General features: G+C 32.5%; 1 protein-coding gene across 1 annotated transcript in view; it reads right to left on the reverse strand.

The window, feature by feature from the left end:
* LOC143202833 (adenylate kinase isoenzyme 5) overlaps positions 1–24,988 on the reverse strand; it is a 42,527-nt gene extending 17,539 nt beyond the window's left edge. The window contains exons 1-6 of the mRNA XM_076414682.1: positions 24,828–24,988; positions 17,258–17,425; positions 17,021–17,131; positions 7,678–7,820; positions 7,438–7,620; positions 348–497 (exon numbers count right to left, since the gene is read on the reverse strand). Of these exons, the coding sequence (XP_076270797.1) occupies positions 348–497; positions 7,438–7,620; positions 7,678–7,820; positions 17,021–17,131; positions 17,258–17,425; positions 24,828–24,849 (777 nt within the window). The 5' untranslated portion in view covers positions 24,850–24,988. The remainder of the gene's footprint in view (positions 1–347; positions 498–7,437; positions 7,621–7,677; positions 7,821–17,020; positions 17,132–17,257; positions 17,426–24,827) is intronic.
* Between the last annotated feature and the right edge of the window lie 567 nt (positions 24,989–25,555).

Below are 25,555 nucleotides of genomic sequence, written 5' to 3' on the forward strand. Positions count from 1 at the left end.
TTGAGTTCCTGTTTTTATAATACGAATCAAACAGAAACAGCTAGCATATATATAATTTTAATTTTCTCGTCAAGCAATAAACATAACAAAATCCATGAATCGTTTTTGATATTTCAGCCACTCCCATACTATAATGGAAAATGAGTTGCAGTAGGTAGTAGCCAATTTCAGTTTCACCGCCAAAGTTATAATTTACACATTTCCATGACATGTTGATGTGGCACACATATCTCGAATGAACTCTAAATAAATGAAAGTATATATCTCAAAAACAAAAGTGAATCGGTACTTTTTCATTCATCAAATAAAAATACGTGGGCAGTATGATTCACTAGTATTATACTTACTGCTGTTGGCAGTTCTGATGTTGTTGTCGTTGGCAATAAGACAGCATTTCCATTGGTAAACTCGGGAGGATTTTCTTGTCCGCCCAGTATATGGAACACGGCCGTTCGAAAGTCTTTATACACTTCGGCTGGGGCTCTTTCTCCATGAATCTGAAACAACAATTCACCATTCAGTTAAAGGAATAAAATAAAATAACTCATAGATATTTATCTATCATCATGATTTATTGGTAGACAAGCAAATGATAAAGACTTCAAATCATGGTTTGACGGACTGTGATTCCAACGGTATAATGCTGTTCATATAGTTAACGAGACTATAGACACTGTCCTATAACTAGTGACATAAGACGCTAAAGTAGTAGCTCACCCAATTTCAGCCCTTGTAATTTTTGTTTGAACTATCTTAAATTCAAAGTTTATTACAATAAACCACGTAAATCATCAACACTTCTCCACAACTGTGTAGGAGTTTTGCAGTTTGTGAATTTACGCTTTAACACTAATATACTTCAAACAGTGTTAAATGAATGCATTTGTATATTTGCTTTAAATGTGATATTTTCAATTATTATTAACGAAGCCCTCAAAAGCGAGAATTCTTCATCGCTTACAATAATGTTTCTGAAAAATCAGCATCTATTTGAATAATTTTTTCTACCTTATGGTATAAATTTTGACGGATTTTTATTGAACCAAATGCTCCTTTCTTTCCACATTTTTGCAACTTTTTTCGCATTCTTGAAAAAGTTAAATAAATATTACGACCATATTTTGGAAGAAATTTTCATCTTATGAGCACCAAACATTCATTATATTGAACATTAAACTTATGTTCTTTACAGTTAAAGGAGTTGTCCAAGTGTAACCTACAGACACTGTAGATTTCTCTGTTTTTTTTTCATACTTATTAACAAGAAATAATATATTTGTACTGGTACATTACATTTATTGTTATTATTGTATACATTATTATATTTTATAACTTTTATAACCTATAATTGGCCTGAATCTAATGATTCTTCTTTGTTCCTTGTCCGATTTTCTACTTGTCTTTAGCCAATAACAAATTGAATTGTTTTTAGCCAACTAATCAATATTTGTATTAATATAACTCCTCTGTGTCTTAATCTCTGCACTACCAAGCTCTAATAGATAGAATATTGTTTTAAATGAGGAAAATATTTCAATTATGATCAAGAAATATCAAGATAAAACTGGACTCAATCTGGGAAAGATATTGATGAAAACATACTGATGTATTTTCTCGCACTCGTCTTGCTTGTTAATTAATCCAAGCACACAGGAAAAGTAGTAATAAATTAATTGTAATAATAATAATAATTAAGATTGTACTAAGCGTATCTAATAAAGATGTTATTAAAAAAAAATCTGGGAAAGTGAATGGAGACAAAATTGTCAATCAATAAGCTTTAAACAAAACTTATAAAAATATATTTTAACAAAATATATGTTAATTTTAGATATATTTTGAGTTGCCAATGTATTCCCACCACTCCAGAAAAGCTGGATACAGAATTTTTAAATATTCTACTTGCATTTTTAATATTTAAGTGAAATCGTGTATTGATATTACGCCTTTTTTGAGTACGCCTTTTCGATGCACAGTACACATTAAAGGAACTATCAGAGAAGGGGGTAAAATTACTAACGTTCATATTCAATGCTATATTACGAACTAATTATTTTCCTAGCAGCTGGAAAGTAGCTCAAATAATAATGATTCTCAAACCAGCGAAGACAACAGAAGATGTCACCTCCTACCATCCTATAAGTTTATTACCCATAATCTAAAAAGTTTTTGAGAAACTGTATATAAAGATACTCAATTGTATAATAGAAAAAAGAGATATTATTCCAAAACACCCATTTGGGTTCCACGATAAGCATGGAACAATAGAACAAGTGCATAGACTTGTTAACAAAAAGATATGGACTTAAACACCAAAAGATATTATTTAGCTGCATTCCCAGACATATATCAGGCCTTTGATAAAGTATAGCATACGGGATTGCAGGTTAAATTAAAGAAACTTCAACTATATCAATCATCATCAACTCCCACAAGCAGAGCATGTTAAATATCTTGGTATACACCTAGATCGATGCCTAACTTGGAAGAATTACGTACTTGCCAAACGGAAACTTCTTGGACTTAAACTCTACCAAATATATTGGCTTATCGGGCGAAAATTCCCATTATCATTAGCTAACAAGATATTATTGTATAAATCTCTACTCAGGCCTATTTGGTCATATGGAATCCAACTATGGGAAACCGCTAGCAAGTCTAATATACATATAACGGTTCCAAAATAAAGTGTTGCGTGCCATTGTCGATGATCCGTACTATATTTCAAATGAATTGATACAACGCGATATTCTTCTAGAACCAATAACGAGTGCAATTCAACGTGTTTGTGTGAAGTACTTCGAAAGAGTGTCTATGCGTCCTAATGTACTCGCTAATCAGCTAAATATGCGCAGTAACAGTGAAGTGCGTAGACTAAAACGTCTACTAAAACACCGATCTGATTATTGGACATATATAGACTTTAGAATAAAATTTAAAATAATTAATTAAAATAGTATTTTACACAGGAGATCACTTAATAAAGTGTTTTTCTACATGCCATGTATATATAATATAAATATAACAAATACTTATTGCCTTCTAGGCAGATTGTAGAACTACTAAGAGTTATAAAAAAAAGAATTGAAATAATATAGAAAGTCAAATGTATTACAGTTTTTCGATACACGTAACGGTTTAATCGATAATGGGCTAATTCCAGGTTTACTAATTAAATAATTTAAAATTGTTAAAGACGCTTTGTCCTTCGGTTGATTGATTAATTGATTGAAGACGATTATGAAGATATTATTTAATTACAAGAACAAAATATAGGACGTCAAGCAAGTTTATTACGACTTTTAATTTTACGCTACCGAAATCTAGATCCGCTATTAGTAACGACAGGATATTTGCAGATTAATTTCAAGCATTTTGATTTGACTGATTTTCAAACTTGTAAATATATGTCCATTATCCAATAATGATAGTTTTTTTTATATTTATTTTACAGTCTCCTTTTTACCAACGATGGTTTATCTGGACTGGACCTACAGTCCAATGTGGTCTCAGAACCACGGTCCTCGGCATTAAACCTACCGAGTGGCAAGTAACCAATTTAGAAATCATCTCGGAAGACATTCGGTCTTATCGAGCCTGGTTACTGGCATGACTAGGATCATTTCCTTTGTCGGATTTTGCACTCTTTTTTTGTCTAGGACAATCGCAAATACATCACAAATTTAAATTTACGACCATGTCCCAGCAGGATTTGAGCGCGTGAACATTACAACAGTAGGGTGACCGTCCTGTCGCCTTTACCTCTGCACCCACCAAGCCGGCAAATAATAGTTTTGTATACGAGAATTGAAAAAAGTGTAAACATTATTGTTTTATATATTCTAAAATACGAGAATTACTTTTTCACGCCCCTAACATAAAAGTATCGCATAACGCACGTAAAATTTCAACAAAAAAATACAAATAAAAGATCTCCCCTCTGCAATTGTCGGTTTTATACGACTGCTGTGCGGTTAAAACATGTACCTTGCATGCGCTTTCGATTGTACGATTCCTAAATTATGCATATGTGTTTGTTTCAGCGGTAATAGTCGTTTTTTTACAATCCTCCTTTTTTATTACGACGGCCTGCTATCGGAACGATCGGTACATCATATCATAGCTTTATTAATGTTTATAGTTTCAGGAATATGAATCATGCAAAAGGCAATGATAAAATAAACACATCGACTACAAATACATTCGTGTGAGCAAATATTAGTTTATTTATAAATTATTAGAGTTTTAGTCAACAGTTTTCAACATTGGACAACATTGATATGGACAATATGTTGTTTTGAGCAAGATACTCTCTCGTTTTGGTGATCAGAAATAGCCCCTCAGATCGTGTAATAAACCATCACCGAAAATCACACTGGACACTTCAAGTTAAAATGAAAAATCTTCTGTCCCATCCATACTTTCAACTACTAAAGCCATATCTTACAAGACAAACATTGAATACACTGAACTATATTTAATATATTTTAATTGCCCATTGTTCTCTGTGTATCCTCTACACAGTTAACGTACCAACCTCAAACACTACTACTGCAGCAACATGTGGTGACGATATTTTAACTTCTTACGAGGGCCCAATATCAATATACAAGGATGCTAGAACTTCATCTCAACAAAATCAATTTGTGGTCAAAAATATGGCGTATCAAAGCAAATGAGAAAAAATCTACTCACTTAACGTTCGTTGATGCCTCATATTATGCAAGTAACCATTTAATTCAGCGCGATATCCCCCTGGAAACCAAAACGAGTGCGGTCCGAAAGTGCCAGTCCAGAAAGTGCAGTGTTAAGCACTCTGAAAGAGTGTCAGTGCACCCGAATGCACTCGTCACAATTAAATGTGCGCGATGTCAGTGAAGTGCATAAATTAAAACGTTTACTACCATCCCACCTGATTAATGAACACATAAAATAGTTTTTAGAAGAACATATATTAGAGAAACACACAAATTAATTAAATTAAGTATAATACTAGTCTATAAGTTTGTACTGGTAGATCCCTTATTGAAGATTGATCTTCCACATGTCATTGAATAACATAAATCTCATAAAATACTTAATACCCTTTGAAATACTAAGGTAGTAGTTTAAAAAACGTTACAATTAGATTACAAAATACAATTAGATAAAATAATTATTTGTAAATAACACTTACAAGAGAGAGCAACATCTACAAGAGATAATGAATTCCTCTCAAAACATAGATCTAATTTGTAATCGCCGAAGCAGATTTTTATGTATATGGAAGGTACTAAATTTAATATTGAATCTAAATCATATCTAGATTGTTAAATAAATAATAGAAACAAAAATCAAATATCCGAAACTATTAATCGTGTACTAGTTATTGAATTTTTATTAAAAGGTCCGTTTTATTTCAATCGATAGCCGTTTCGAAAGTTATTTGTAAAGGTTAAATGTCAAATAATTGCTAGGAGTGGAATTTCGGTATACGCATTAATTTTTTTGTCGGTTGTAAATAATAAATTAAGGATATCGAAACAATTTGTCCACCTCAAACCTCAATATCGCGACATACATAATGAATACTTTTCCGAAGCAACAACGGTGAGTAATAAATTACGTAGAAATAATAATGTTAGGTTGTGCCAAAGGCATGTCGACTTTTATGGGGTCTGTTTTACATTTTACTTTTCTACGTCGATTTGTTTTAAAATGCATTTTAGCCAATGTTATCACTTTCGTTATTTTTAATCAAATATGATTTCACAGCGGCATTTTTACTACGATGTCATATTTCAAATTCAGCTAAATAATCGCCTTCGTTCTTGGGATCATGCCGAGATAAAATTTTATAAAAAATATATTTTCACTGACTCAACGTAAGCCTTGATGGCAAGTAATGTCAACTGATGACAATTGATAACAACATTTCAAACATTAAATTTCATGTCATCAGTTGAACCGGATTTAGACCAAGATAACCCCCACAAAATATAGTAACATAGAATTGAAGGTGAAATAGGCACACTCATAACTGACAGGTCAATTTAAAAGTCTCCGGTCTGACACATAGATGGCGCTACTACAATAAAATCCATATGTTTTTTAGTTAGCTCTAACCCTCAAAAGATGCATGTATAAATTTGACAGTTGTCGGGTCATTGTGAATTATAGCTTTTTGAGTGAAGCAAATTTTGTTATTGTGAAAAAAATGGATAAAAAAGAATTTTGCGTGTTGATAAAATATTGCTTTTTGAAGGGAAAAATACAGTTGTAGCATAAACTTGGCTTGATGCTGAGTTTCCCGACACTGCCCCAGAAAAATCAACCATCAAGGATTGGTAAGCTAAGTTTGGATGTGGTGAAATGAGCACCGAAGACGGTGAACGCAGTGGAAACCCAAAAGAGGTTCTTACTGACGAAAACATTTAAAAAATCCACAAAATGATTTCGAATGACCGTAAATTGAAATTGAATGAAATAGCAGACACTCTAAAGATATCAACTGAACGTGTACATCATATCATTCACGAATTTTTGGGTATGAGAAAGCTCTGTGCAAAGTGGTTTCCGCGCGAGCTCATTTTTGACCAAAAACAACGACGAGTTGATGATTCGAAGCAGTGTTTGAAGATGATCAAGCGTAATAAACCCGAGTTTTTGCGTCGATATGTGACAATGGATGAAATATGGCAGCACCAGCGATTCACGGACTGCTCTTAACTTCTTCAGATGTAAACAATAAAACATTTACTGTAGTTACTGCTAATTTATTAATTCAATTATTTATATCGAAGCAAATTAAGACGATAGTTTTGGTTAGGTTTTTCTAACTCGACCTCTCCTTTCTGACCGCATCATAACGTGGTGGGCATGTAACCCCACACTGGGAGAATCTTATATTTTCCAAGAACCTTACCCCATCAACGAATTTACAAATACTAACAATATAAACACATAAATAACTAAGATTCGGGATAAAGCGGCGATGGTAAAAGTCTAAAAAAGGCACGCTATTCGCTAAATACAAATTTACAAAGGCGACCAACACTGGGTCCATTAAAAAACTTTCCAACATTCAATGCTTGTTATTTTTACTGATAACATATCTGAAAAGTTATCTTCTGAAAAGATTTTCTTTTATTATCTAATTAGTAGTATCTAATTAAATTATTTGTCGAAATTGTATCCACATTTACTATAACTATAGCACGATTATATTCCCTGTTATACCTATAGTAATTTTAGTTCAAGTTAGTTGCTCGCAAAGCTGTTAATGACCCACAAAACTAATTACAAACAAACTAATTATTTCGGCTTGTTTACGGAGTCATTAACCCGATTTTATTTTGTAATAACTTGTAAAAAAGTTTCCTCCCTATATAAAAATGTAAATACGACGTATAGTGCGTGTACACACACACAATAATTACTTTATTAAAGATAACTCACCGAAACTAACATGCCGCTTTGCTCAAAATATTCAGCTACCGGAATAACGTTCTTGTAGAAATTGTTGAGTTCCATCTTGGCCAGCGACAAAACCACCTGTCCCAATTTGGCACCGTAATCAATCTGACGTTCTAATATTTTCTGTCTCCAAGATATCAGTATGACACCGTTGACAATTTGAATCTGAAAATGTTAATTAGCTTATTTCGGAAACAAAAACAAATTATTAGCCGCACTTACTTTATCGGAATATTCAACGACGTCTCTCATACTTCTAGGATATCCGGATATCAAGTATGTCTTGGCATGAGGCGCCATCTTCATTTCCAACATAAGTACCTCCGTTACTGTTTTGCTTGAAAGCTGGCCATAATCTGGTACGTCTGAAAATAATACGTTTATATAGTAACAGTTGATAATAATTTTCTCTATTGTTCAAACTATCAAATTATAAATCTCATATTAATTATCGGGAAGGTGTGCATGAAGATCATACAAATGATACTTCAGAGAGTTCGCAAGAAGATTTTTTAAATTATTTTTTAGTTTCCGGCTAACCTACAATTTGTCTTTATGATAACTTAAATCTAGGTATATAACTAGGAGAATCCATCGGCCCTATCTCAGCCTCAGGTGAAATAATATTTATACGTGTCTCTGATTTTTGTATTATATGCACCTCACTACAAAACACTGCACAAGATCAGATGGTTTGATTCTTTTGAGTCTGTGTCCTGTTCTGGTGGTGTTCAAAAGTTGCAATATTTCAATATTAGTATGAGAATGCAGTCTTTCCTCATGTCCCCTTGCAATTCTCTTGATTTCTTAACTGACTGTGGGAATCTGAACAATACTTCTCAGGGCGTTGTTCTGAAAAATTTGTATTTTGTTTATGTTACTCTTTGTAGAATATCTCCATAATTAAACTCCGTATGCCCTTATAGATATGTCCAATTAACCTCAATTCTATTTCTTTTCTTTTTTTTTCTTTATGTGTTCCAGCTTTATTCCTTCCAGCGAAGTTTTGCATCAAGATTCATTCCAAAATATTTAGCGTTGTTATTATATGGAATAATAGTATTATTTAATGTTATTGGTGCTTGCACGGTCTGATTGTAGGTGAACTGCACTTGCACAGATCTACTTTACGTTAATTTTATTTTTTGAGCTTGTGTTCAGTTATTTATATTGTAACTTGCACGTTGTTATTTTCCGTGTGGCTTCTTCACTATTGTCTCCGGCAGCTATAATCGCAGTACCAACAGCAAATGTAGCCATCTTAATATTCTCCATTTGTGGTATATCACAAGTGTAGAGTATATAAAGCATTGGCCCCAGTCCACTTCCTTGTGGTACACCTGTTTTAACTTATTTTATTGTAGAGTAAGCTTCTTCTTGTTTAACTCTAAACATTCTTGTTGTAATGTACGATTTTAGTAGTTCGGTGTGTTGTTTTGGTAACATTTTCTTTAGTTTATGAACAAGGCCTTTATGCCAAACCTTATCGAAAGCTTGTGCTACATCTAAGAATATGACTGAGCATACTTTTTTACTTTCGTAGGATTTTTTAATAACATCTGTTATTCTGCGGACTTGGTCAATTGTTGAATACTTGTTGATAAACCCAAACTGATGTGTTGGTATTAGGATTTTTCTCTCTATCAACGGTTTTATTCTTTTCAAAAGGAGTTTTTCAAAAACCTTAGATATTACTTGTGAGATAGGTCTATAGGTTTTTATTTCGTTTGGTGACTTTCCAGGTTTTGGGATCATTATAATTTCCGCCATCTTCCAAATGCCTGGGACACGTTTTAATCTAAATGCTGTATTTTTTAATCAAGTTGATGAGTTTTATAAATCCCTTTCTCGATAGTTTTTGCAGTAATTATCCTGTTATTAAATCAAAGCCTGATGATTTCCTGGGATTAATATCAGTTTTAATAACTTTTGTTAGATCTTTCGGCGTGACTAATTCAATCATCGAGTTTTCAGCTTCTATGTCCGGCAAATTATATTCAATATTGGTGTCGTCAAATGCTGCTGCTTTTTTGTGATTGTCACGTGCACAATTGCTACATAGGTCTGTCATAGGTGGACTGTGTAGACATGAAAGCTTTAGATATTTCGTGGCATTCCAGAGTGAATACCATTTTCTTTATCATCTGTTAAATTTCTCAGATAGTCATTTATGGATTTGGTTTTAGTTTCCAGTATTTCCCTTTTCAGTCTTTGGATTATATTGTTGAAAGTATTTTTATTTTCAGGTGTGCTGTTCTGTATACATTTTTTTTCGTAATTTTCGTTTTTCAGGTACCAAGTTTTTGGTCGATAAGCTTCACTGAAATGAAAGTGCATTTTGAGTATACCATTATTAACGTCTGTATAAACTAAAAAGTTTGATAACACTCAATAGAATATATGTAGAGAAATATCAAAATCATCGAATTTAACAGTTAGGTTAGGTTATTTAACAATCTTTTCACGCTGATCAAAATACATGCAAACGCGTAATAAAATAAGTGCTAGCTTTCTATAACTATAGGTAAGGAAAATCTGGCTGGTGAATATTTTCATAGCATAAAAGAAGAATAATTAATTGTCATAACTGGTACATAGTATAAAGTTTCATTATTCACAACTAAGTTACGATATAGTAGATCTGTATTATTTTAAGGGTAAAAACAAATATCGGATTAAGGAACTTTGACCTTCCCCTAAAAGTTGCCAAATTCCATCTAACAAAGCGCTATCGATGTAGACACATGATCGCCATCTCGCTTTCGCACTGCTGTCGAAGCCCCACCGTACGCATATGGAAAACGGAATACGTGTAACAGGCAAAGATACGGCGGAAGCTCCGTACTAATTTTATATCCGATCGATAAAAAATGTATAAATCTATTTACTTTATATGTTTGTACCTGGCTGAAATTTATTGACTGACCAAACAGTCATCGCTTCTATTATCTGAATGTTGACTACCCTTGAACTGAAGCGAAAGAGCAGACGTATGGATTCAAATTTGTAATTAATACAATATTCTGTCCTTATATTATATTATTTGTAATAATTCATAGGGTGAAATGTCCTTAGTTTAACGACAACAATACATTTTTGCGATAATAAAAATGTGTTCTTATGGAAATTCTGTTCCAACGAGATATAATCTACTAGAGATGCATCATCGATATTCGCCAACAGTAGGGCTAAAACTTATATGACCTATAAATGAATTTTAAAGGATTTGCAACAGATGGTGTTACTGTGTATTAAATCGCATCGGCTTTATAACCAACTTTCAATTAATCTTGAAGACTCACAATACTGAAAAGTTACAAGCTTCACTTTTCAGTAAGTCGCATTTACGGAAAGCATTACTTTTCTGATTTGATGCTTTTGATACACAAAGATGTTATCTTTCAGCATGACAATACTCGGTCACATGTTCCAAAACTGGTGAAAACGTTCTTGGAAGCATCAAAATGGGAAGTGCTGCCCCACCCACCCTATCCTCCAGACTTTGCTCCATCTGATAACTGGTTGTTTCGACACCTGATTCGCGTGATGACCTTTGTGAGTAGCGCTTCACTTATTACAAGACATCAAAAATGGATAGATTCGTGGATGGCCTTGTAAGATATATCTTTCTTTCGAGATAAAATCCGAATATTGCCTGAAATAAGGGGGCAAATAGCGGCAATCGTTGGACCATACTTTAAATAAGATATATTGTAGCGTCTTTTTACAATAGAACTTCAAATTAACAAAAAATGCTTCAAAACAAAAAATGTATAGGCCTAATTATAAGTATTTTACTATTTCATCTCTCGCAAGAATTTAAACAACACTTCATTTAGGTGCCGAAAGAATATCAAAAATTATCACATCTATTTTTGCTATACTAGGATTACAATATGGGCCTATGTGGTGGAAGACCGCGGAAATTATTATGATCCCTAAATCAGATAAAGCAACCAACGATAAAACATCCTATAGACCAATATCAGTGCTACCAATCATATCTAAATTATTCGAGAAGTAATTGAAAATACAACTCAATTAGAACAACGTAACAAACATTTAAAAACAAATATTCAACCATTGATCAGGTACATGGTATTACGGATGTATAAAAATGTATGATGTATGATGAAAAAAATCAGCTATATTTTTAGACGTGTCCCAAGACTTCAAGGCTTCGAATACAAGTCTACAAGCAAATTATATAGAGAGATAAGTCAGATTATCAATATCCTATATTAACCGTTATATCAGAATAAGACACCGTGATGAATATTCAGATTTAAAATCCATCTATGAGGGTATACTACAAGGTAGTGGACTTGTGCCAATATTGTATTTACTCTATACTAGTGGTATTCCCAAATGCAGTGAAATACTAGTGGCCACGTTTACTGATGGTACTTCACTACTCACCTCAAGTATCAATATTAAAAAAACTGTAAACGATGTGCAAATAGTTCTCAATAATATTACTGAGTAGACTAAAAAATGGCGAAAAAATTATATGCTCCGAGGCCTATTACGAGTCTAAAAAATAGACTACCTATCAGTGATAACTATTTCTAGAGACATTCCGTATGAGAATATAAATAAATACTTGGGCATGACACTAAATGCCAAGTTCAAGTGGAAAGACTATATTTAAAAAAACGAACAGAGTTTAGTATAAGGCTTAAAAAAGTATTATGGTTGCTTGAACGACAATCCGACACCCCATAATAAACTGCATTAGTATAACTGCGTGACAACAGTGGAGTTAAAAAAGAAGATGTCAAAATACAATGTTTTTTATGAATATCTTTCACCAGCCCAAACAAGCCTTCAATAAGAAACGTTATTTGAGTGTTGTAGATTGTTTAAACAAATTCGTCTCAATAAATCAGTCGACAGAAACTGTTAGGTTTTCATAATTATAATAATTTCATAATTTTCTCAAGCAACAACGATCCTTCGCAACTATTTCATCAAGTATTCAACTCTACATACTATTTTCCTGACTTAACTTCATCAGATTATTTACTATCCTTTAAATTCAAAAACCGCTTGTGTGACACAAGTGCGTTTATAGGAAAATACCCAGTATAAACCCAGAATAATAATCATAAGGAAAACTTGAAAACTATACATAGTGCACAACATTTGCCAAAGTTGTAGAAGCCAGCATAAAATTAGTTAACAATCACGACCGTCTATCAATAATCAATCAAGCTTCAATGAAACAATACGTTCGATATTTCAGGAAGTTAATTCTACACATATAATGAGAAGACCGCAGAGTGGTTCTTTTAAATGGATATAACAAAAAACCACAGTGATTATTTTAGGGATCTATGTTTTAGTAAGACTTTATATTAACTATTTCATAATGATATAACATTTCTAAGTAATTTTTAAAACACACTGTTAAAATCAGTTAAAAATATTAAAAGACGATCTAACTGGGAAACCAGAAAATAAGAAAAAATATAAAACCAATTAGATAAATTAAAACAAATAATGTATTAGTCTTAATATCAACAATTTGCAAAAAATAAATAATTAAATATCTGAAGTGATTTTTAAATAGCACTACAGTATCCTAAAAATGCAGACTGAGAAAGCAAAAGCTCGGACAAGATAAAAAAATAAGTCTATTCGCAACAAAAAAAAGCAAGCACACACAAAACAACAATCCTGGTTTACCTTGCTTGTCATTATCGATATTGATTAGTCCTCCAGACCCATCTACAATACACAGAGACATTACGGTGCTATAAGTACAAAATAACGGAAAAGGTATCGATTGTTTATACATTTAGAGGGCCTCAACGGTTTGATAACTGTGGCTTTGACCCATATTGATGAATGTTTTCTTTCAATTTTTAATGATAGCGGGCGAAAAATTAAACGAATATAGCAAGTGCAATAGAAAGTAAAAAGGTATCAGTTTATAGTAGAATTAATATGAATTTTTAATAAGTGGTAAAATCATTATTGGTTGCTTAATGTATTTAGTCACGGTTTTAAATGAAAGAATTTTAAGCAAAATACGAAGCATCAAACAGCTGCGATGACCACGAGTTCGAATCCAGCCGGTGTCAAGAGGTTGACGTGAGTAAAATCCATACACGTACAAGTGTTACCATTTATATTTTGGAAGTAAAAATGAAAAGACAACTATTTAGTAACGAAAGTTACATTATTGTTTTTCTAGTTATTCTCCATGTTGATTAATATACTTTTTCATGCTCTTTTTTTATTATTTATTACATTGTTACTAGTCGATTCTACAATTTTTTTATGATAACTTAAATCTAGGTATTAACTAGGAGGACCCATCGGCCCTATCTCAGTCTCTGGTGAAATAATGTTTATGCATGACACTGCTGTATTCTTTATTATATGCACCTCACTACAAAACACTACACAAAATCAGATGGTTTGATTCTTTTGAGTCTGTGTCCTGTTCTGGTGGTATCCAAAAGCTGCAATATATCAATATTCTCATGAGAATAGAGTCTTTCCTCATGCCTCCATGCAATTATCTTGATTTCTTGACTGACTGTGGGTATCTGAAGGTCTCGATGCAGGTAATCAGTCCTATAGTATTTGGGTGAGCTCACAATACCTCTCAGGACTTTGTTCTGAAAAATTTGTATTTTCTTTATATTACTCTTTGCAGAACATCCCGATAATTGAACTCCGTATGTCCATATAGGTTTCAGTATTTGCTTATATAATAGCAATTTATTATGTACTGATAATTGTGATTTTCTTCCAATTAGCCAGTACATTTTCTTATTTATATTTCAATTCTAGTTCTTTTCTTTTCTTTTTAATATATTCTTTCCAGTGCAATTTTGCATCAAGATTCATTCCGAGATATTTAGCGTTATTGCTATATGGAATAATAGTATTATTTAATGTTATTGGTACTTGTACGGCCTGATTGTAGGTGAACTGTACATGCACAGATTTACTTTCATTAATTTTTATTTTCCAAGCTTCTGTCGAGTTATTTATATTGTCACTTGTCTGTTGTAATTTTCATGAGGCTTCTTCACTATTGTGTCTGACAGCTATAATCGCAGTATCATCAGCAATTGTGTCCATCGTAATATTCTTCATTTGTGGTATATCACAATTGTAGAGTAGATAAAGCATTGGCCCCAGTACACTTCCTTATGGAACACTTGCTTTAGCTTCTTTTATTGTAAAGTAAGGTTCTTCTTGTTTGACTCTAAACATTCTGATTGTAATGTACGATTTTAATAGTTCGGTGTGTTATTTTGGTAACATTTTCTGTAATTTATGAATAAGGCCTTCATGCCAAACCTTATCGAAGGCTTGTGCTACATCTAAGAATTCATGAGCTTGAACCAATATGCTCATAACACTTTTTGCACTCTGAATAAAGTATCTTAACAAAAATATACACAAAATACTCTCAATATACGGAAATGAAAAAGTCATTGGCACCAAATGACTCAGGTCTCAACAAAATGACAAAATCAGGGTTGTGTGGAAGATGACCCATCAATTCCACTTTTTGGTCAATCAAACAGGTCGTTTCAGCCGATTTATGAGAGCTTGTATTGTCATCATGAAGAGTAACTTTTAATTACCACCTATTTTTTCATCTTTTACGAAGCACTTCTGGTAAACAAATGGTTATTGGAAAATCAGGTAATAATAAATTCACACACAAATTACTTTTGTCGGAGTTGGGTCGTCATGGAAGACCTTGACAGTTGATATATGCATTTCTTCATCATTTCTTTGCACCAATTGACCGTTTTGAGCTTTTATTAAATTATGCAGGATCCAAGGTGACCAAATGTTTTTCATAACTATATGTTCATGCTACATCTTACTGATACTCTATGATCATACTAATTCCTAAGAATGACTTAATTTCACCGTAAGTCATATAAAGATCTTGCAATATCATTCGTGCCCAGTGTCAATATTTTTTACAACAACTGTGACCATGATTAAATTCGTTTTACCAACACTCCACAATAGCACAGTATGGGACTTCGTCACCGAAAGTCGTCTTGTAAGAATGTTTACGAATTAACTCCATTTTTTCACTAAGCCAACATTTTCTAGTCGCTGTAAACGACACAAGTTGTGTTTAAATGATAAAATGTTCTGAAAAAGTTTATGGTTTCAAAGGTCAAGCTTCCAATTGAGAACGTCAGATGGAGCCAACACTCTGTATTACCCAGGCTCAAAATATAAATAGCAACCCTCGTACATGCTTATAAATGCCGTCTTGAAATTATTTTATAGAGAAGCATTTTGCATCAAAGCGAATTAAATTGAAAGAATCATAGTTGAATGAAAACATTTATTTTTGGGAGGAAAGTATATGAAAAAGAATGCGGAAGGCAAAAATAACAAGTATTACAACTGAAAATACATCAATTTTTAGGCAAGATACTTTCAACTCGGCTTTTTTCGGCTTCAACCGTCTGGAAATCGGTTCTTTATTTGAGTCCAGCCTCTTTCCCTGCAGTGTATGTGTGAGAGCAGCAAACACTTGTCACTAGCCACTGGGCATTCACATTTAAATAATTCATTTATTTCAATTACTGAAATTTGTTTTACTAAAATCACTAAGACCATTGTGAAACGAAGTTCGCAGTCTTTGACGAAGTCTTTTGTAAGCTTGCCCCGTCCCTTTCACTCGTCAACTTCATGCACTTGACTGGAAACATTTAGTTAATATCGAATAAAATTAAAAAAACTCAGACTATTCATAATTTTTCCCTTAGGGCAACTATCCCAAGAGTCAAAATATCATTGCGACATCTAACCCAGACCGTAGCATCTATCCCCGTATATAGAACTTTTTTATTTTGTTTATAAATACTCGGAACACATATGTATTAGTTCGAAAGATTTAGATAAACTAATGTCTAAGATAACGATCATCTAAAAGCATGAAAAATTACCTGTGAAACTAGGCATATTTGGGACCGAAAAACATTTGAGATAAGAGAAGTGCAGATACCAAGAGCCAAGAGAGATTGTATAAATAAACCGATATATTTTGAGAAGTGTATTGATCTTGGGAAGCCATGGTATCTCAGGGAATTTTTGAATGTATATTTTTACCAATACAAGAAAATCATCATTAGATACGTCTTTCCCTCCCTAGAAATAATTACTATTCAGGAGACGAAAAGAAAAATTATGCCCGCCTACTTTATCAGTACAAGAACCAAGGAATAAGCAATATGAAATAAAATGCGATGTCAGTCTCCATTAATACAGAAAATGTTAATACTTGGTCAAAAGAACGCACAGTTGGTGCCACTTTGACAGTATGAAGGTTGTCATAACTAATCGTTTATACCCACCTAACTTTGTATTTAATAAGTTTTATAGATATTAGTTTTATAATAAATTCATTTTAGCTTTTCTTTTGTAACTGGGAAAAAAGCCCTTAACAAGAGCTTTATTATTATGTGCTAGAACTTATGCGAAAGTACAATGATATATTTTTTGAAGCAAGAACACGTCAATGATATACAAAACCATTTATGGATTTTAAAACTGTTTCGAAACTTACCATTTCCTATAGCATACTGCTGTAACAAATCGGACATATTGATATGAACGACTTCCTTCTTCTCTTGCATGAGATTGTCACAATGCGTCACCTTTCCACTACCCGGGCCACCTTAATAAACGAAACAATCTTTAAATTAAAACGTTGCGAAAAATGTGATTGATTTAATTAGTATCACATAATTTTATTGCATTCTTCTTAAAAACAATCCTTTTATGTTCTAGGTTAAATCCTTACCAAGAACGAAAATGACCGGCACCTTTGGCGACTCAAATTGGACTGGAGTATCGTTATGCATGGGAAATTTGCTCTCCGATGGAGTAATGGCATTCCTGGCACGACGAGGAGAGTTCTGAACCCAGGTATCCGTTCCTTCTTCAAATACTTGAGAACCATCACTTTGTTCTGTAACAAAACAACTTTACAACTCCTCTGCATTTACTCAGCTATCATTCAAGTAATTTTTTTAAAGATACTGAACATTAAATAGTATTATATATAGCCCATTCAATAAAACTGTGAACTCACATCGATGACGTCAACACGCCACAGTGTTACCGCATCAACTCTGAGATTTAGTTCATTTTGGCTTCGACATACAACAAAATTCTAATCTAAATAAAAAAATGAAACAAAAATAATGTTATTTTAATATCATAGTACATCTAATGCATATATTATCGAAGGACTTATGAATTCTTGGCTCCCTTTTTGTGTGAGGGTATCCCCTGAAAGCCTAATCTACCTAATTAACAGTTGTATATCCAAGTAATATATTTCACTTTCATTAAAGAACATATTTACCGTTTACATTAAGTTCTTGTTTCCTTAGGTACAGTCTTTCATTGTCATTTGGATATCACTTTATTTCTCCTTAGTTATACACAGTTTTCTGTACACATATTTCTTGATAAAACTAAATTAAATAACTGCATTCTCCCTAATGCATTTACTATGTCTGCAAAACAGTTAGTATTATTTCTCTCCTCGCTCATTTTAACCAAATACTCCTGTATATTCTGAACAAGTACACACATATTTTAACAGATAAATCTTTTACACTCTATAATAAGACTTCTTACAGTTATCGTATATTAATTATATTATCACCTTTAGTTGTTTTCACTCTCATCACCCTGTCTTGGAAATTGTCAACATTGAATCATATCATATTCAGAAAGTTTCATTCAACTAAACCTTTAATTTTCAATGTATCTAACATTTGTCTGTGATTCTATCATCTGTCAATTTCTTCTTCAATGTGTCTGACCGTGCTTAACCAAACCGAAGAGGTTATTAACCATTCCTGTTTCGAGTATAAAGAACATTATATCTGCAATGAATTATTGATAAATGTTATGACTAATAAATCTAATCAACTATTACTCCAACGTTTACCTTTTTCCATAAAGTTTTATCTTAACACTAATTTTATTATCATCTTGCCATGAGTGACCACTGGATATATTGGAATCAAATAAAATAGTCCTCTTAAGCATCACTCGTGAATTGAAAGCCGAAAGAACACTATTAGTTCGTGGTGATCAGGATGTAAAGACCACGATTCCAAGAAGAGGTATGTATTTGCAAGTATTCAAAACTGTAAAGCCCAAAAATAAATATCAAAAACATTTAAAGTAACAAACTGTTTTGTGTGCCTTTGATGAGTTGATATACAAATTAATTGGTTTTGATATTAATTATATTTTATTCTATAGATCTTTAATATAGTTTTTTATTGTATATTCCAATAATAATATAACTATAGTTCACTGTCTTCAACCAATATAGAATTCATAGATACATATATTAAATAACAATACGCGCAGGTGTTCAAAACAACCTAATAACATGATATGCCATAACTATTGTTCGATTAATTTTAGTTTTTGACCTTAACGGGAGGAAATTTCCCTCTAAAATCAACAATCAAAATTAATTAGACATATACCACAACAATACCTCAAAAAATATGCTTGGCATTTCAATTAAGAAGTTTTTATTAAAATACAACAGTTGTTAACTATTAAGTTAGCTACCTATTAATAATAATTGGTAGTATTAATAACAGATTTTTCATTAAAATCGCAAAAACAGAACTAAAATTACCATTTCTCTACAATTTTCATCCCTTCATTGTAACGGGTTTCAGAAACAACAAACATACAAACACAGCTAAATCCGACAAAGGAACTGAAGGTTGAAACACCACAAATATTCTTAAAAAATACGTAGAGAAAAAGGAAAGTTGGTTATTGAAATTAATCACTTTTTATATCGTAAGATAATTTATATTGTTTAACCTTTATATAAATCGTTATTCCTTATAATGAAAACAATTAAAATGAAATTAATGTAAGAGTGTGTTCAATTAGTCACAAACTTGATAATTTACATTCACATTATTATGTGATGACTAATATTCTTTTAATAGTATCAATTAATATGCAACCATTTGATGTGCAATATTGACTAAATCAATAGATTACCAATCAGTAACTTTGTAGATAAAATCTCCATATTTCTTGTACCACAAATAAACTAATAATCTATGGAGATTAATAAATTTAATGTTTTATTTTAATATGAAACCGCAAAAACGTTAGCCTGATTACATTGTATCCAAGAATTAGTTATAATTATAAAACTTCTGATTCTTGTAAAAAAAACTGAGTAAAACAGCTTTATCACCATAAGATTTTGTAAATATGAGTGGGCTTGATAAATATAAAGATCATGATCTAATTTCAACTCTTTCTGAAAGATTATAAAGATTAATGGGATTTCTCATTACCATAGTGAAACATATTCAAAAATATTTATAGGTCTTTCAAAACATACCATTACCAGCTTAGTAACGCAGTAGTAAACGCGATAGGACGGTCCTCCTACTATTGCGATAGCCGCGGGTTCGAATCCTGCTGGGGCATGGTCGTAAATTTTTGTTTGTGATTTTTTAAAAATGTGTGATTGTCCTGGGCAAGAGTGTAAAATCCGACAAGGAAAATGATCCCAACCACACCCATTACCAGGCTGGGTAAGACCAGATCACATTAAAGTATAGGTCCAGTCCAGATAAACCCATAATTGGTAAAAGGAGACTTTAAAATATATTAAAACAAAAAAAACATACTATTAATTTCAATTTTAGAATTTTATATTTCGCTGAAATGCTAAAATTAAAGAATAGAAATACATTTTACAATATTTTGTGTTAGAAGTAGATTGAAAAGTAACACAAATAATGATGAATAAATAAGTAAGGAAAATATTATTTAAAAAAAATGAAAGAAAAATTGAACAATAGAAGGAAAAGTTGTTAGGACGTGAAATTAAAAGCAGTCAAGAGGAAAATGAAAAGGAAAAATGATTGAGCAAGTAAAATGAATACTCTACAGAAAATGTTTCAAAGACTCTAGAACAGCTCTATAGAGACAAACCATTCATTCATTCATTCAAAGAAGATAAAGAATTCTTACTATATATTAAGAACGCATATTGAACAAAAGTTCTTATCTATAATAAGGTTGCATAACAGGCTCTAATATTGGTTTATTTAAAAATGTATCCGCTTTTTTCGTTGTTATATCCCCAAGCGCAACACTAATATATACCTATATAGAATTCATAGACGAATTATAAATCTCGAATACAGGAAATTGAATACATAAACCAATAATGAAGTGATATTCTAGCCAGATGTTCAATACATTCACTAACATGATATGGCAGAACCAAATTATGGTTTGGTTTGTTTAATAATATACGATATCATTAATATAAATAATCTCTAAATATTCTAACAAATGATAGTAAAAATTTTCGGCAAAAAAGACGTCACCTATAAATGATGTAAAAGGTTATAATGTAAGGTAGGACATCTATTGACAACATAACCTATAAATTACCATAATGAGCATTAAGAGCAACAACCTCTTTTCTTAGCAGAAACGCGGTTACATGGTGTTGTAACGTGATAATAACACTCGACCTCATGTTGAAAAATCTGTAAAAACCCACTCGCTGTATCGAGAAATGCCTCAAAATTTGTAGCAGACCACTTCTTTGACAAAGGAATTCTTTGTCTGAGAAATAGGAAGAAAATAGTTACTAACTAGATGGATAATACCTCCGTATAATAATACTTAATTACTTCGTCAATTCATTCTGTTCTGAAATATATTTATTTTTGGCTACAGAAAAACTGACTTCAAAGTTCAAACCAAAATGCTACGTATTTGCAATTTGGAGTAATCTGGTAAACAAAATTGTTTTGTAAGTGAGATGATTCATTTAGAAGTGATCGAACAAGTCTAGAAGACCACTCACACAAAACCGTTACAAAAAAATGATAGCAAAGTTTCTTAGCAACATTTAGCGCACTTGGTGCATTTTAAAAGCTATAAAATTGATCTTGTTTCGTTACTTAGCTCTACCTGCACAATCCTGAACCAAAATAAGGCACTAAAGTATGCTTGGAAAATCATTTTTCAGCTCAGAAGCAAACTTGGGTTTAGCAATCGAGAAAGTCGTCCTTCAAGAAAACGTATTTGTGTAGACTTTTCAAAAATCATGATTTGCTAATGATACTGCGACACTTGCTATTAGAAACCATGCGAAGAAGCACTAGCCAAAACCCAAAATACTTAAAATATAAATAAGTGGACCCAGATAAGGAGAATAAAAGAAAACAAGAGTAAAGCAGTGCATATAGAACCCAACTGTTCATATGCCATTAAATAAGAATAGTATTATTATCACATACAGTAACAACACTAACTACATTAGGATGAATCTTGATGAAAAACTTCATTGGAAGGAGCATATCAAAAAGAAAAGGACGGGGATTGATATATGAAAAATAGATAGTCTATTCAAAGTTTATTTGTATATGCGTCATCAATATATTTAATGTATTGCCTGTCGCAATTTGTAAATTCGTTTTAGAATAAGACAAAATTTTTCCTTTTCATTTCATTTTAGTTAAAAAGAGACACAATGCTGTCTGATTAGTTCGAACGCGTAAATTAATGACCCGGTCAAAGTCGTATGGTTGTCAGACGTACGCAAAATTATCCAAAATATTAGTTATAATTACTACAGGTTATAAATCGGCAGACGTTATTTTAACGCTTTGCTTTAGCGATGTGTTAGAGGTATAATCATTTTTACTGTTAAATAGGTTTTAATAGGTTATTTTATGGATGTAATATGTTATTTCGAAAAGGAACGAGATAATGGAGGCCCCCCTTTGCAGCTAAATTCCGTTAGAAAGGTAATTATTGACGATATTAAATATTAGAAGTTGCTGTAATTTTATTAAAAATGTTGTTTAACGTGTTGCTGTTGCGTTGAATATTAGTGTGGGTACTGTGAATAACATCGCTTACAAAATGAAGAAAAATACGTTAGATTTAACCAAGAAAATTCGTCTACATACGAAGTGGATGACTTTTATTTATTTATTTATTAGTAATTAAGGTAGAGTCACCAAGTAATACGATAAAAAACAAATATCGAATAATGCGAAATAATTCAATGGCAATATTTGAGTTGGCACTATTATATGACATCATTATTTTTTATAATTATTTGTAAAAAATAAAGACCATATGCTCATAATACAATAAGGACGTGACGTTGGCGTGTGTTAATATTCAACTTAATAAACTTCCTTCCTGGAATAACGATGCATACACTAACAATTAACAATCTATTTTAAACTACTACTTTATGGATGATCTTTATTATGTGGTGGCTTTTATTCAGAATAGAAACTAATTATTCGTTTTAATAAAATGGGAGTGCATTATTCGTGGGTAAAATTGATGACCTAGTGAATAATATACATGGTTGCTCAAAAAGTTTCTTCAGGAAGTACGATTTAATTTTTTTTATTGCATCATTGGAATGAAAGTAGACTATTTATTCCACGAGTACTACTCTTCTGTTTATTTTATTAAAATATTTCTACAGGCATTTTTTTTAATTGACTGGCAACCTATATTAAACGAAAATAAGCTTTTCGGAAATAACATGTGAATCATACATTCACCGATTATGACACAAAAATATTTTCTATTGTTTCCTTCTTTCTTTTCTTCAGATATTTTCTCGCGGCTGTTTACAATCAGCTAATCCAAGCACTCCTAACAATACTATCTCTTACCGAACAACAAGACTTTGTCGAAAAACAAGTCTACAATATCTTAAGTAAAACAATTAATATTTGATTCTAATTGTTCCAGATTATCTTTTGTATCTCAGAAAAACAACAGAATATTCATATAAGCAGCTTAAGTAAATCGTTTCAAAATAATGTATCATTTTAGTAAATTAAACCATATTACTGCTAGAATAACTCTTTTTCAAGTTTTTTAGAAGGAATTTATTCACAAACATTTCAAACATCGATCAGTGATATATGCTTCATTATAATCAATGACTTATAACCATATTACTGCTAAACCCATAATTACGTCACTGTAAAATACTATTAAACATTTGTTGTTATGATAGTTATGGTGATGTTTTGTTGTTGTTCTGTTACAGCGCGTTTCGCATTCGTTTTTTCTACTCGCATTAGTTGTTGACAGTAGAGAGTCGACTTAACAACATCAAATAGTTTCACCTTCCTTTGCGTAAAAGTTTTCCGGGATTTGGCCATGATCTTTTATGCACATTATTACGTTTCATAAGTAGTTCAGTAATCATTTGTTTGAAAAATTACTCTATTCCATTTCCTCTCAATAACGGTTGAGATGGAAACTCCGATATTTATAATTCTCTCTTTTGATTTATATGTAACCAAAGAATCGCGTCTGACGTAACATTTGTTTCGATATTTTTAAGAATCTCATCGACTTCTTCAGCAATTGACCAACTATGAGACGAAATTTCCAAAATAAAATGAAGAAACCATTTTTGAACTAACTCTGATAGACTCTCTCTCCTAAGTATTCATCACCTCACAATTTTCTTGGATGGGGCATATTATCACACTCGATGTACTCTACAGACCTTGCCCCATCCGACTATCAACTTTTTACACCAATGAGACACGCGCTTGCAGAGAAAGGCTTCGCCAGTTTCGAAGAAATTAGAAAATGGCTCGATGAATGGTTTTGCACAAAGGGCAAACAGTTCTTGTGGGATAGCATCTATAAAATGTCCGAAAGGTAGACAAGATGTATAGAATCAAATAACCAATACTTATGTAATGGCCATAGTACCTATGAAATTAATATGCCGTGTCATATATTTAGTTGTTTGTTATTGTTGGCCTCTCTTCAAGCAACGCACATGCAAAATCCAAAATCTAGCGTAGAAAGAGCGAAGCAGTGATATCTTCAATGTTTAATATATTGTGTATTCTTATGGCGGAATGACAATAGTGACCGATAGTTTTATTATTTACTATTCTACAGTTTTATACATTTTCGACCATTGCGATAATGTTTGATTAATATCATTGACAATGACATTCTGTATGGGAAAAGAAAATTGTTGTTTTTACTATATTCCTCGCAGTGATTCCATATATTCTCACCATATAAACTTTTTCTGGACTGAAATATTGCAAATCCAAAATTAATCCAAGTCGGTCCAGCCATTCTCGTGTTTTAGCGAGACTAACGAACAGTAGTATGTATCCTAGCAAAATTATGATAAACGACAAACATTCTATTAAATTATCTCTGTAAATCTACTGTTAAAACTACAATAAGGTAAATTTGAAACAATATCAAATAGCAAGAAGCTAAACAATTAGGTTTTTCGTTCGGTGACGGTAAAAACAACGACGTACCTGTATCTAGACAAATTCCCATATTCCGTGACACTTTAGGTATAGTTCAATAGCGCTCTTAAATCGCACGGATGTAGACAAAGACGCGGGTGCCGCGGGGACGTGACCGATTCACTCATCGAGATAACAGCAATGGCGCGGAGAAGTCGCCGTAACACGCGAAAACTCGAGCCTCTACATGTCGTCGAGCGGTTCGAGTACAACACCGTCGCTGTCCTGGACGCCAGCACCTTCGGGACACCAAGTGGGAACGCTCGGAACGCGTGGCGCAACGATGGATCGAGACTTTGACACTGGCCGAACTGGCTTTCAGTCAGATGTTAAGGCCAGAAAGTTTGAATAATTGGCCATCGGTCGTCACGGAAACGACTTTGTTGTTTTCTTGACCGGTGTCCACATGCGCGCCGTGTCTGTACACGGCGGAGGGGGAGGGGGGTCTTTAGGAGGGACGTGGAGAAGCGGTAAGCCCTGAAACCGGCAAGAAGGTTCTTATAGGCACCTGTGGCGCGATATCACTTAGTTGCCTCCTTAAATTTTTTTAAGTTTCTTTATCATTAGATGTATTTAAAAATTCTTGCTGATTCTATTTTCAAAAACATGTTAATCAATAACAGGTCAATAGAAAAGTCCCCGGCCTACAGTAGTAAAACACATTTTTTTGGCAAAATTAGTTTTTTTTATCCAAAATAATTCCATTAAAGGATGATACACTGATTATAGCGACCCTC

Source organism: Rhynchophorus ferrugineus, unplaced genomic scaffold (assembly GCF_030347505.1).
Source record: "Rhynchophorus ferrugineus isolate W39M unplaced genomic scaffold, kcgeb_rfMv2 rfM9, whole genome shotgun sequence".
NCBI classification, from domain to species: Eukaryota; Metazoa; Arthropoda; class Insecta; order Coleoptera; family Curculionidae; genus Rhynchophorus; species Rhynchophorus ferrugineus.